The sequence below is a fragment of the Mixophyes fleayi genome, chromosome 11, assembly GCF_038048845.1.
Source record: "Mixophyes fleayi isolate aMixFle1 chromosome 11, aMixFle1.hap1, whole genome shotgun sequence".
Classification (NCBI taxonomy): Eukaryota; Metazoa; Chordata; class Amphibia; order Anura; family Limnodynastidae; genus Mixophyes; species Mixophyes fleayi.
In genome coordinates this window covers 89,540,716-89,555,806 of record NC_134412.1, presented here as the reverse complement: position 1 = coordinate 89,555,806, position 15,091 = coordinate 89,540,716, and the positions used below count along the sequence as shown (strand labels likewise).

The 15,091-nt window shown below is 37.3% G+C and overlaps 1 protein-coding gene across 1 annotated transcript; it reads left to right on the top strand.

Moving 5' to 3' along the window:
- Positions 1-5,206: 5,206 nt before the first annotated feature.
- On the top strand, positions 5,207-11,742 carry LOC142107792 (nicotinamide N-methyltransferase-like). Its single transcript, XM_075191410.1, has 3 exons — positions 5,207-5,390; positions 6,187-6,394; positions 11,254-11,742. Exons 1-3 carry the CDS (start codon positions 5,240-5,242, stop codon positions 11,669-11,671), a joined length of 777 nt encoding a protein of 258 aa, XP_075047511.1. The 5' UTR covers positions 5,207-5,239; the 3' UTR covers positions 11,672-11,742.
- The last annotated feature ends 3,349 nt before the right edge of the window (positions 11,743-15,091 follow it).

Genomic DNA, 15,091 nt, shown 5'->3' with positions numbered 1-15,091 from the left:
TGCCATGTTAGCCCCGATTGTGAATAACTCACATTGGTCCAAGCCTAAGGTTCCAAGTGTAACGAAACAACACTCTGCTCACTTCATTCATTATCATTGTTTTAGTGTTTTATATAGTAGTAAGCTATCATTTACATATCATGAACATTTAGCCAAGGACTGAATCAGAGCTGAATGACTTGTATGTATCACTATTTTATACAGATGGGATACGGTGTATGGGTTATTTGGCAGAACAGTAAAAAGAGACCAATCCAGGCCTGGTGGAATCTCTGATCCAGCTCTTATTAAAGACCCTGATTCGGCTCAACCGGTGGCATGAGCTGTACGTCCTCTAGTGTCTCCAAAACATCCTTGACAACAAACTTACAGAATCTTGAAAGAGACATAAGGACACTATAGTAAAGCCTGAGAATTGTGCCCACTGGCTTTTTTGTAATGGATATATGTCTAAAAATCAGCTAGATGCACCTAAGAACATTTTTCAACTATAGAAATAATCACTGCTTCTGTTCACATAGGTAAATTGCCAACCCCAACATAAATCTAAAAAATACTCATAAAATCTGAACAGTGCAGAAAAAGAAAGGAAGATCTATATATACAGAAGTAATTAATAGCACAAGTAACCACACTCAACAGAACCAATTTTGTTAAAAAAATTATATTTATTATCTCAATACTTCTGCAAAATAAAATAAAACTTAAAAACAGATGGACACTAATAATAAATGATATGATGTAATAAAATAAGAACAACAGACTGGTAATCACAGGGAACAATTATTTTTTTTCACAAATATTACTTAATCAAAGATATTCAGCATCTGGCCTTCTTAATACTGTCTACACATAGATTAAGTCATCTGCTCAATAGTATTTAGGAGCCAAAAATGTCTCCAACAGTTATATATCCCAATGAGTCCCGGGTGATAGTATGATTAAAGGAACAGATTCATCAAGGTTTGGGAACAGTGGTATATTTATATAAATTATTCAGCTAAATGCAACTTTCATCAGGAACGCATCTCATCTCATTATCATCTGTTATCATTTTGTGTAAATACCCGCAACACTGTAGCTGTTCTTATACATCTTCAACAGTTTATTTTAGAATATTAACAAGACCTACAAGCTAATATATAGACTCAATTTTATTGGTGACTTAAGTGTTACTGTAGATATGTTTACTTGTCCCGTGTTTGTTGTGTAACTTTTAATGTCTGCTTATGTTGTTCGATAAATATTAGATCTGCTGGTATTATCACAAGACTCTCCTATGGATCCCGACTCTCACAAGCACTATAATGTACATAATTTTTAAGGCCATTTTGGGTGTGGCTTACCCGACAGGCCTTGTTAGATCTACTTCCCTATACACGGGGGGGAGTGCATGTGTTTTTAAATGCATTTTAATTGTGTTTGAAGCATATAGGTCAGGGTAGGACCTGCATAAAATAAGGTACCCTTTATGCTGGGGTGCAGGCTTAAATGTTTTGATCAACATATGAACCAATGCCTCATGTTTTAGCTTTTCTAGATACACACAGACATGCAGTGGGACAAGTGCTAACCAAAAATTTATTTTTGTCTTGTATAAATATAAGGCATTTATATTACCATACAGCTGATATCATGTATAATATGGGAGCACAGACTTATTTCTTCTCTGATTTTGTCCTGAATAAAAAATGGATTCAACTAATATCCAATATAACATTTTTGTAGAAACTTTGAAAGGTAATTGAACATATCAATTAAAATCTCATTAAATGACACATTATCCCTTTCCATTGCACTTCCTTTGAGTGTATATGAAATGCTGCAATCTTAATTAAAACAATATAAGAAGTCAGTGATCGTGAGAAAATTTTGAGAGATATCAAGAATTATCAATAAAATGTAGCTTTTCTCTTCAGGAACAGAGATAAGAGCCAATCCCTTAACTGTGTCGTTGTATCCAAAAGTTATATCAATTAGAATAAACATGCACCTACTAGATTCACTATACAGCAGGACAGGATGATGTTTTCAGGAAAAGTTGACCAAAGGAGAGAATTAGGTGATCAAAGCACAAAAAGACCTTTAGGACAAGGATCCAATTGGAGTGCAACAAGGCACTCCGAAACAAGAAGGAGAAATATCATTGGATTGTGAGAAACATCTTCCAAATTACGTGATGAATCTTTCTAACATCACATTGTCCCTTACAGAAATTTTATGTAAATGCATTGCATTTTCCCCTTGTAGATTTTGCAAATGAAATCGTAAATTGTATTAGGATCATGGTTGACCTGGTTAGAGAGAAATGATGAGGTGAAGTTATGTTGACTGAATCAGACATTGAAAATATACTTCATGAAGTTTTAGAAAAAAATGTAGATCTTTAGTGCAATTTCAGGTCTTCCATCCAAAACCTAAGCTGATCTTTCCTTTTTTACAACCATCTTGAAGCCCAGACATTTAGACATTTGGGGCTAGATTAACTAAGCTGCGAGTTTGAAAAAGTGGGGATGTTGCCTATAACAACCAATCAGATTCTAGCTATCATTTTGTAGAAGGTACTAAATAAATGACAGCTAGAATCTGATTGGTTGCTATAGGCAACATCCCCACTTTTTCAAACCCGCAGCTTAGTAAATCTTAGTAAATCTAGCCCTTGGTTTTTAGAGATATTGAGTCCTTTCATTTTTAGACTCAGCATAAAAATCACACTCCACCACATAGGATCACCATCCGACTATCACTGTGTAACACTCCTTGAGGTAGGTGTTAGAATGTCGTGCGGCTTGTACCTGGTCTCTGGATGCTCTTCTCTAAATCATGACACGTCAGTGGGACAGAGAACCCTCGGGTCCCCAATAAAAGTAGGACACCAAACAAATTAAGAAGCGTCAGATTTATTCTGTGGGAAAAATATGTCACTTAAAAATGTATGGACAAAAGAATAATTAACAACATATACAATATGAGTACAGGTTTTTAGTTATAAAGCAATACTATTCACATATATCTTAATATAACTCAATGCCAGTTGAATATATGATGTGTTCTTCTTAAAAAGAAAATATATTTATACAAGAAAAATGGAGCAGGACAATGCAATATAAAAGCAAACAAACCACAACTGTAGTCTTCACTGTCACTTTCGCTGTGATATTCCGCTTCTAAATATGTGCGAAGCAAATCTTTTGTAGCTGCTGAAATTGCTATATATTATTAGCTTTATCTATCCCAATCAGTACTTTAGTGGATTGTGTTGCAAGGTCTCTTTAATAACTCTGTAGTAGTAAGTTTACAGGCATTTCGGAGGTGTTATTTTAGTCATTTAGTATTGCAATTAATTAGGCACATTTAATATAAGTTTGAACTCAATGGTCACTGTCTTTCAGTGTTTTGTCAACATGGTGGCAGTGTCAGCATATGTAATACCCTGCTGCTATGGTGGGCATCAGCGGTCTCCTGGTAAGATTCCATTGAAGTCCAAAATTTCTGCTCTACTGGCAGTGAAGTCCAAGTCTTCTTGAAGGGATCTCTGATGAACACTGAAGAGGCCATTAAACTAAATATCCCAATAACTTTGGTAGATCAGTTCCATTCCCTTGCTCAGAGACCAGCTGAAATAATAAAGCACTCGTATCATTTTTTTGTACAAGGTCTGTCTGAACAACTTAAGGACAAATATAGAGTGAGAGATCTCCTTGTCCATGCGTTAAGTTCGTAAATGTCAAATAGAGAATCTTCAAACATCTGTTTTCTCTCACCTGGGTCACTGAAGAAGACTGTTGTGTCTGCATGAGTTCAACTAAAACTTTTCTTTTGGGGTTATTGTGCTGCTAAGTTCATGTTGATTTATTTGGGATAAATAATTATGTTTTCATTAAACTGCATCTCAGAGAGTCTTGAAAGAAGTCAGACTTATCTGACACAAACATTCTGCACTAATTTGAATGCTGATGAAATACCTGGAGAGGAACCTTTATCCCTAGAGGCCTAAGGATTTTTTTAAATCTAACCCCATAAGAATTATATTATATTTAATTATAAATCGAATAATATATACCTTATTGTGAAAATTCCTCTTTGTACTAAAGGCTTTGTTGGCTGATTTCGAAACATCTGATCAGCTCAGTCCGCATGAGTTCAAAGTTTATTTTCCCATCAACCTTTAATGTTTCCAGAAAGTCTTTTACAGTTCCAGTCTTTCATCATTCTAGAGTAGTTTCATTGTTTACTGGTGCCACAGTATCAAATTTCTACTATCCGCTTAAATATGAATTATGGAAGGGATGGTAGTCTAAATAAAAATGCTTTTGTATCTTGCTAGACTGTGATAATTCATTTACAAATTGATTAATTTCTTTACGACTCTTTTATCTTATAGGTCATTTCCAGACTGCAAATAATTGATTGGTATTTTGGACATATTATGGCTTGGGGTCATTCTTGTATTGTAATAACTTAATCTCAGTGATGTGTGTAAGACCCATACAGTTAGCCGCGTCTAAGTGTCACGCCTTTCTCCCGCTAAACTACCTTACTCTTGCTGGTGTTTTCATTGAGGAAGGATCAGAAGCTTTGCCACATCATCTGATATTTAGGGGACAATGTGAGAACCCAGCGCGTATATAATGTAGAACCCTTCGCAAAAAAACATTATACAGCTGCTGGGTCCTCACAGGGGGGCTTGTCCTCAAAATTGAGCAGAAGTTGCTTCATTTTTCTTAAAAACTCATTTATGTTGCTGCCTGAAATTTTCCAAAGCGTACCTTGAAATGTTTTCCACTGTATACAGTATAATGCAGAAGATACCAGAAAATTAGTCAATGCTAAAACAACGTTTTTGCCCGAGGAGGTAAGTCCCACACAAGACATATGACATGTAGCCTGTTGATGTATCAACAACAGTCTGGCCTGATATTATTTGTGTATATATTTGTACTACATACATTATAATGAAATATACTTAAATGTTTCTCCATTTAATTAGAAAATAAAATGTTATTTTAAAAACAGATACTATGGTAATTTATTGTACATAAGGAGATCATGTTACCATCACCTGCATTCCCATGATTGACTCATGAAGATAAATCGTCATGTGATGATAATGATGTTCCTGCTGCTGACAAATTTAAATAGCTGGATCCGGGTACATATAAAAAGTATTCCTGGAACAGTCAAGTACAACAGAGACAAAGACGAGAGAGTCAGCCGGTCTGTGATACAATATTACAAGATGGATTCTACGTGCCATAAGTTCTATCATGTGGACGACTTTGATTCTAGAGCATTTCTCGATACTTATTTTTCAGATAAACCAGAAATGGTCTTTGGAGATGACGCATTGAAATCTCCAATGGAGAAACTTCACCACATCTTCAAAGCAGGTATGTATACTATACTTTATCTTATTGCTACGGTTAAATAACTATTTTTATTAGATGCCTTTTGCTAAAGCGGTTTTTATGCAGAGAGATGTAACACTTGGAAAAGAAGTAACTATTAGATAATGAAAGGAGCCACTTAGGGCCTCAGTACATTAAAAGTGTAAGTTTAGTATAAGGGACAATTATTTATGTTTAGTTGTAAATAACGTTTGTGTCAGTTCTCTTGTCCCTATAATATGTCACAGATTACATGGGGAGTTTATAGAATATCTACCTAATAATCCTCTTGGGTACTGTATGTCTGCATACCACTTCTATAGATAGGTGTTTTCTTTTACAATCAATATTAGGATCTGACCCTCCACATCCTGCTGTACCATTATCATTGCATTGGTTTTGTCAGGTTTAGTATTACATGGTATTGCAAGCTTATCGACATGTGTAATATGGTATTGTTTAATTCTTCATATCCACCATTGTAATCATTGATGATATTTCATTTAACAGTTCTATGAGAATCCATAGTGTTCATACACCCATTATACTTACTGCTGGGGACTGTAAATCAATCTTTGAATGTTTTGGTGGAAGTGGTGGTCCCAGATACCCCATTTAAGGTTTTATGTGGTATAAATCCGGTTGTATGTATAAGAGTTTACATTATTCATACAGTGAAGCTGTAACAGGAGCCTTGTGATGCTGTTGTGTATCCATAACATCACTGTTCAGACTGATGTGTAGAACAAATGTTACATAACATATTGCACTTTATAATCACTGGAATCTTACCCTGCAGGTCATATTAAGGGCGAAACTGTCATTGACATCAGTATCGGTCCTACGGTTCACAATCTCTATTCAGCCTGTGAATTTTTCAAACACATCTATGTACTGAGGTTTACTGACAAATGCATCATGGAACTGAACCGATGGCTGAACACACGCACAGGAGCGTTTCAGTGGAATCACGCATCAACATATATTACAGCATTAGAAGGAAACAGGTATATAAGCTAAAATGCAGTTTTTATAATGACAAAATTATCATTACATGAAATACTTGAAACACATTTAAAAGTGATGGGGGTTTTTTTTTTAAAAAAAGTGTCTTTTACAAATAAAAGAATCATTTTTAAAAACATAAAAGAGTTTTCCTGCAAAAAAATGTATTACAGTAAACAATTCTTTATATGAAGGTTAAAAACCTGTCAAAAAACACCCCCCCTCCCCAAACCCAGATAGCTTCACCCTATACTAGATATTTCATGATATTGTTTGAGCAGAGATACTGTTTCAGAATTAGACTTTTGATTATAGTGAGATCTCAGCGAGAGGAAATCATCACAAATCCAACTATAGTCTAAGTGATTGAAGAAATCTGAAATGTATCTAAATATCAGACAACACATCAAATTTCAAATAGATGCTGATTAACCAAAAATCCATGTAGTAATTTACACCCCCATTTACAAAGCTTGTGTGACCAGCAACTAAAGAGTTCTGGAACACCACTTCTCTGCATATATTTTCTATGTCTCCCAACTCCAACAATCTCTGTATAGATTACAGTTAATATGTAAATAATTATATAAACATTTCCCATACACAGAGCACTGTGGAAATTTTGTATAAAATAAAGAAATAATACAAATCCCCAAAATACTCATCCAGCCCCTGTCATAGGCAGCCTTGGCTTGACTCCACTATAGCAAGGTGACCATAAGCATGGGGACCCCTGTGTGCCTTGTCCAGAGGCTAACAGCCCTATGCTTAAAATCAATGAGGTTCTCTCCTGCACAGCGAAGTTTCAAATAGCTCAAAACTGGAATAAAATCAGCCCTGCCTCATGTCTGGAGGTAATTATTAGCATCTGGTTCATATCCCGGATAGAGTACATCACCAGCCTCCAAAACATCTAGGTGGCCTCCTTTCATAAAATTTTGGATGCCAGGTATTCGCACCACTCTACTCCCCTGCCCGGCCTGCTGTAAAACCACTCCTTATCCTACCGCAGTCCCTCTCCCATTCCTTTATCCCCTCTGGCACGCTCCCTTCCTAATTTTCCCTACATCCCGCCCATATTATTGTAACATGGTAACACTCTCAAGATTGCGCAAAAGGCGCGGGTCATTGGTGGCTTTTTGCTTCATGTCAGATCACTGGACTAGTCAGGAACATTTCCCTATATTGACCTGTTGTGTCGCTCCAGTCTGTGTTATTGTGCTATATGTACCTTGACTGTACAATTCTTTGTATTGCTACACCTGTTTGTTTTAATCTTTATGTTACTTTAAAACTTTTGCAAATAAAGAGATTTAAAAAAAAATACTCGGGGTTGTGAGGGCCATAGTGACTGACAGGAACGGGATCACTGATGTGACAACTTTGTCACAGTGTAACAGACAGAGATTCAGTGGTGTATCCACCATGATGGGTGCAAGACGTGCAATTCACATTTTCACATAAGTCAAAGGGTCCCCATACCTACCCCTTGGCTTAGAGGACCTCCCAGTACCCTGGATTTTAGTTGGCATGGGATGAGGAGGGCACTGGTCTGGATGTCCCATGGTTATTAGAGCCAAAATGGCCCGTAAAAGGCTAGACCTGACATTGGGGTCCTCATTGGTGCCTGGCTCCTCCCTGTCACCATTTTAAATGTGCTGCTGCTTATAGCAGAGATCAACTCCCCATCTCGACTGGCTCTGCTCCCTGACTTTAGGGCAAATTGGTTAAGCTGTAAGAGACAGTGCACAGCTAGTCAGGACAGAGGGTTGATTCACTGATTGTCTTCCATGATGTGGATGGCCCACCATTCCCTCTGCTCCTCTATTTCACTTTGTCCCCCCACCCTCATGCTTCTCACCTTTCCTCACCTTCTGCCCCCTCTCCCCCTTGGGGCTAGTCCTCCCTCCACTCAGAAACTCTGCAGGAGGAGTCTGCCTCCCACAGCAATCGTGTGGTGGTGGGTTGTCAATGTACAGAAGTAGGGAGTATTAATGCAACTTAATGATTATGTAGTGGACATAATATTGTAATGTGGGATTCATGAGGGCTAATAATATAATGTTTTGGTTAAAATGCATTGTGGGGTCTCTATCAAATGTGCTGGCTCATAATTTAATGACAGGGTTTTTTGGGGGGAAGAGGCATAATTATTTAATGTGGGTGTTAGTTATTTAATGTCATTGCTGATTGGGGGAGGGAGGCCTAGACTATTCACCTGTTCTCAGCTTTCATGAAGGTAAATAGCCTTTTCTGAACAGGGCCTTAACATTCCAGGATCCAGGCAAGACACCAGCAGCACATAGTCAAAGCTGAAAAAACAGGTAGAAAAGATTTATAATTTATTAGGTGGTCAATATTTGTAGGTAGTATGTACTGCGGTCTACGTGTATGCTGGATCTTATAGTTCTACAAGCACTAACATGCAAGAATAGTCATGATCTGTCAGTGCATGCTGGCAATTGTAGTGCTACTAGTGCTTGCACTAGATTTTCATTTTTTCCCTGATATCCACGAGGGAGGGGTACCAGGAGGACTTCAGTGCTACTCAGCATGTGGCCGGACAGCTCTTGGTGCTGGGGTCCAATGATTTCTTTGGGCTTACCCCTAGAGGACTATGAGGGATACTGAGTCTTGTGTAAAATGTAAGGGAGGGTTTTTGTTTCATTTTTGTTTTGTTTGATTGATTGATTTGAACTATTTTGCATGTGTGAGCTACGTATTTTATTTTTTTTAACAAAAACCGGTTGTTTGCTATATGACTCAGAACATGGGATGGTATGTATACCTCCCATGTATAAAAATTGTGATGGAAATTTTAAACTTTGTGCTTTAAAACCATGCGGTTTGCCCTTTAGTAAAATGCACGGTTTTTGAAAGCTGGTGTGAAGGGAAGGGTGCTGTAACCAATGGCAAACTTAATTGTAATAACAAAAAAATACAATTGGAATATCTTATAGCGCTCTATTTATCATGAGCTTGTGCTAATAAACCATTAAGGATTATTTGAACAGCAAAAATTACAGATCTTCACTTTTTTTTTTTTATTGCAAAGCTTCAATTAAAGATTCAAGCCCATTTTCCACTCCTTGGACCTTCGCCAGGGATAGGAAAATTCTACCACTTTTCCAGGACTGTTGGTCCATCTGAAAATGCCCATGAGGGAAATATTAAAATGTCACTTTAAAGTCCAACTTGCTGCAACTTTAGGATCACCCCTATTATTGATATCAAGTTGTATTGCTAGGTTTAGTTTAAATTTTTGTCTCAAATTAATTCTGAGAGTGAGGGGATAATGGGCCTGTCTTTGTTTGATCGAACACATTTTTATTTCATTGGTTGAAGTGCCCCTAAAGATGTGGGTTTTCATATAAAGTAAACTTAGATAGTGGAATGGGGGCCCCGATGAAAGCATAGGACAAAGCCCAATCTCCACAATCTTTAAGATTCCCAGGAAAACAATAAATATTTCCCTAAATGTGACCTTTCCATCCATTCATTCTTATTTAAATAATACTGTCTGACACAATGGAATCTCATAGTTTGTCAACCCCACTCTCAACAAGGAACATCCCGAACATCCCGAACATCCCACATCTCCCATCAGAAGTTGGAACCTTTATTCACTTCTCATCTTCCTCTCATGCTGCTCCTCCTCTGCCTCCCCTCTCTGCCTTGCCCTACACTGGCTTCCCTTCCCCTACAGAATCCTTTTCAAACTCCTCACCAACATTTACAAGGCTCTCTCCCACTCTACTGCCCCTTATATCTCTAGCCTCCTCTCCATTCACACTCCTGCCCACTCCCTGCGCTCGGCCAATGACCGCCGCCTCTCCTCCACGCTTATCACCTCTTCCTACTCCAGAATCCAAGACTTTTCCCGTGCAGCCCCCCCTTCTCTGGAACAACCTCCCTCTCTCCATCCGTCTCTCTTCTACTCTGTGCTCCTTCAAACGTGCACTCAAAACTCACCTCTTCTCAAAGCCTACCAATCATCTACTTAACCCCCATCTCCTCCCTTCAGCTCGTCCTCCCTCCTCTTCCCTTGCCTCAACTGGCTCCTCTTGTGCCTGGTCTGTTTACCCTCCCTTAGGATGTAAGCTCATATGAGCAGGGCCCTCTCCCCTCCTGTCTCCATACCTGTTCTTCCGCTCCGTCTTTACTGCATATGACTGCCCGGAGTTTCTGAAGTATTGGTACTTTTTGTTCATTGTTCTGTATGGTTTTACTCTGTATAGTCTACTGTTAGTACTGTATGCGGCGCTGCGGATACCTTGTGGCGCCTAGCAAATAAATAATAATAATAATAATAGACTTTCAAAACTAAAAACCAATGTTCAACAAGACTGGACACATTTGTGAAGATACCACACTTCCATAGTTTCATAATTGATCCTTATTGTGTTTGTATTTTTCAGTGGCCAATGTGAGGACAAAGAGATAAGGTTGCAGACAGCAATAAAGCAGATAAAAGATAGCTGCTATCCATGTCTTAATTGAAATATCAATAGAATTGGAATCTATTATAGCACTTGATATATTGTGAGCTTGTGCTAATAAACCATTAAGGATGGAATTGGAACAGCATAGAATGCCTCCCAAATGTGATCTTTCCACCCATTCGTTGTTATTTAAATAACCCTGCACCCGCACAATGAAATCTCAAAGCTGGTCAACCCCACGCTCAACAAGGAACATCCCAAGCATTCCTTAACTCCTATCAGAAGATGGAACCTTTATCCATTCCCATAGATTTTCAAAATAAAAAAAAAACACATGTTCATTGAGCCAGATTGGGCACATTTGTGAGGGACCTGTGCTTTATTCTTCTAAATTACCATTATTGTGTTTGTATTTTCAGTGACCAATGTGAGGACAAAGAAATGAGGTTGAAGACAGCAATAAAACAGATCGTGAAATGTGACATTAAGAAGGAAAATCTCACAGACTCGGTGGTGCTACCACAAGCCGACTGTGTAATCAGTGCAAAGATACTGGATGTCTGCAGCAAAGACCAAGCCGATTACATCAGAAATCTGAGGAAAATTGCTAAGTTGATAAAACCCGAAGGACACCTGATATTACTTGGACTTTTAAATGCAACTTATTTGACAGCTGGGCCGGACAGGTTCCATGTCTTCAAATATGATGAGAACGATATAAGAAAAGTTGTCACTGAAGAAGGGTTTATTATTGATCATTGTGATGTTGTCAAAAGAAAGGCAGTGAGTGATCTTAGTGACTATGAGGCAGTTATAGTCCTCTCAGCTCACAGATAGAAGTAGGTCTGGGAAGATAATTAAAGTGGGAAATATAACAGATCTTCATATGAATTTCCCAATGTCAAACCTCAATAAAGTAATTTCAGAAAACTGTATAACTGAATATTTGTGTTAACGTGTCCTTATTGATATTAACTCTATTAACCCATCAGTCCATTTTTGCAATTTGAAAGATAATAGAGTCTCAAATTAAGGTGGTGATTTAGCTGCACATAAGTACAGTTGTGCGGCATAATTTTGCACTTGTGTTTTGAGCTGCAAGTATCTGATACTTGCAGATTGTACAGGGGGATCAGGGCCATTAACAGGCAAGTGCAGTACAGCAAGTGCATGGTGTAGTAAGGTAAGCACGTCCTTACGTAAAGATCGGAGTCTACTCAGACAAAGGCCGTTATCAAGCTGATGATGATGATTGCTATATAAATAGCTGGTGATGATGATGATGATGATAATATGCACATATGTAAATTGGCATTTTTTCCATTCATCTCTAAATCATCATCTAATTTGTGATCTATGGGTGAGTCTGACAGCCCACCAAGGATCACTGTTGTCATTCACTCCGTGGACTCACTCTAGCATATCCTTATCATTTTCCCATCCTCTTAACTTATTGACACAGATGGGGAATAATGCCAAAGAGGATTTGTGGGAAAGTTGGGACTTTGTGTGGTTGGAGTTTAAGAAAACGCTCGACAGTACTGGTTGAATAATTGGGACAAATTACAACGCCAATCTTTCAAAATCATTCCCTGATTTATCACATACATTTACAGCAAGGCCACATCTCTTTCTGGAGGCCAAACAACTTTGATTTCTATAAGTCTGCACTGTGCCATGAGATTTGGGAATGGAGGGTATGTTTTAACTTTAACAACCCTGGCTGTCAGCCATCATATTTATGACATTCAGTAAAATAAGTCAAATTTTGAATGACAGTTAAAAAAAAGTGTTCTTCAGTAAAGTATGTTATAACGGGGAGCAGACTGTCTCTGCCATGTAGGCCCCGATTGTGAATAACTCACATCGGTCCAAGCCTAAGGTTCCAAGTGTAACGAAACAACACTCTGCTCACTTCATTCATTATCATTGTTTTAGTGTTTTATATATTAGTAAGCTATCATTTACATATCATGTACATTTAGCCAAGGACTGAATCAGGACTGAATGACTCGTATGTATCACTATTTTATACAGATGGGATACGGTGTATGGGTTATTTGACAGAACAGAAAAAAGAAGCCAAAGAGGGCAAAAAATTCCAATCCAGGCCTGGTGGAATCTCTGATCCAGCTCTTATTAAAGACCCTGATTCGGCTCAACCGGTGGCATGAGCTATATGTCCTCTAGTGTCTCCAAAACATCCTTGACAACAAACTTACAGAATCTTGAAAGAGACATAAGGACACTATAGTAAAGCCTGAGAATTGTGCCCACTGGCTTTTTTATAATGGATATATGTCTAAAAATCAGCTAGATGCACCTAAGAACATTTTTCAACTATAGAAATAATCACTGCTGCTGTTCACATAGGTAAATTGCCAACCCCAACATAAATCTAAAAAATACTCATAAAATCTGAACAGTGCAGAAAAAGAAAGAAAGATCTATATATACAGAAGTAATTAATAGCACAAGTAACCACACTCAACAGAACCAATTTTGTTAAAAAATGATATTTATTATCTCAATACTTCTGCAAAATAAAATAAAACTTAAAAACAGATGGACACTAATAATAAATGATATGATGTAATAAAATAAGAACAACAGACTGGTAATCACAGGGAACAATTAATTTTTTTCACAAATATTACTTAATCAAAGATTTGCAGCATCTGGCCTTCTTAATACTGTCTACACATAGATTAAGTCATCTGCTCAATAGTATTTAGGAGCCAAAAATGTCTCCAACAGTTATATATCTGAATGAGTCCCGGGTGATAGTATGATTAAAGGACCAGATTCATCAAGGTTTGGGAACAGGGGTATATTTATATAAATTATTCAGCTAAATGCAACTTTCATCAGGAACTTATCTCATCTCATTATCATCTGTTATCATTTTATGTAAATACCCACAACACTGTAGCTGTTCTTATACATCTTCAACAGTTTATTTTAGAACATTAACAAGACCTACAAGCTAATATATAGACTCAATTTTATTGGTGACTTAAGAGTTACTGTAGATATGTTTACTTGTCCCGTGTTTGTTGTGTAACTTTTAATGTCTGCTTATGTTGTTCGATAAATATTAGATCTGCTGGTATTATCACAAGACTCTCCTATGGATCCCGACTCTCACAAGCACTATAATGTACATAATTTTTAAGGCCATTTTGGGTGTGGCTTACCCGACAGGCCTTGTTAGATCTACTTCCCTATACACGGGGGGGAGTGCATGTGTTTTTAAATGCATTTTAATTGTGTTTGAAGCATATAGGCCAGGTAAGGACCTGCATAAAATGAGGTACCCTTTATGCTGGGGTGCAGGCTTAAATGTTTTGATCAACATATGAACCAATGCCTCATGTTTTAGTTTTTCTAGATACACACAGACATGCAGTGGGACAAGTGCTAACCAAAAATGTATTTTTGTCTTGTATAAATATAAGGCATTTATATTACCATACAGCTGATATCATGTATAATATGGGAGCACAGACTTATTTCTTCTCTGATTTTGTCCTGAATAAAAAATGTATTAAACTAATATCCAATATAACATTTTTGTAGAAACTTTGTAAGGTAATTGAACATATCAATTAAAATCTCATTAAATGACACATTATCCCTTTCCATTGCACTTCCTTTGAGTGTATATGCAATGCTGCAATCTTAATTAAAACAATATAAGAAGTCAGTGATCGTGAGAAAATTTTGAGAGATATCAAGAATTATCAATAAAATGTAGCTTTTCTCTTCAGGAACAGAGATAAGAGCCAATCCCTTAACTGTGTCGTTGTATCCAAAAGTTATATCAATTAGAATAAACATGCGCCTACTAGATTCACTATACAGCAGGACAGGATGATGTTTTCAGGAAAAGTTGACCAAAGGAGAGAATTAGGTGATCAAAGCACAAAACGACCTTTAGGACAAGGATCCAATTGGAGTGCAACAAGGCACTCCGAAACAAGAAGGAGAAATATCATTGGATTGTGAGAAACATCTTCCAAATTACGTGATGAATCTTTCTAACATCACATTGTCCCTTACAGAAATTTTATGTAAATGCATTGCATTTTCCCCTTGTAGATTTTGCAAATGAAATCGTAAATTGTATTAGGATCATGGTTGACCTGGTTAGAGAGAAATGATGAGGTGAAGTTATGTTGACTGAATCAGACATTGAAAATATACTTCATGAAGTTTTAGAAAAAAATGTAGATCTTTAGTGCAATTTCAGGTCTT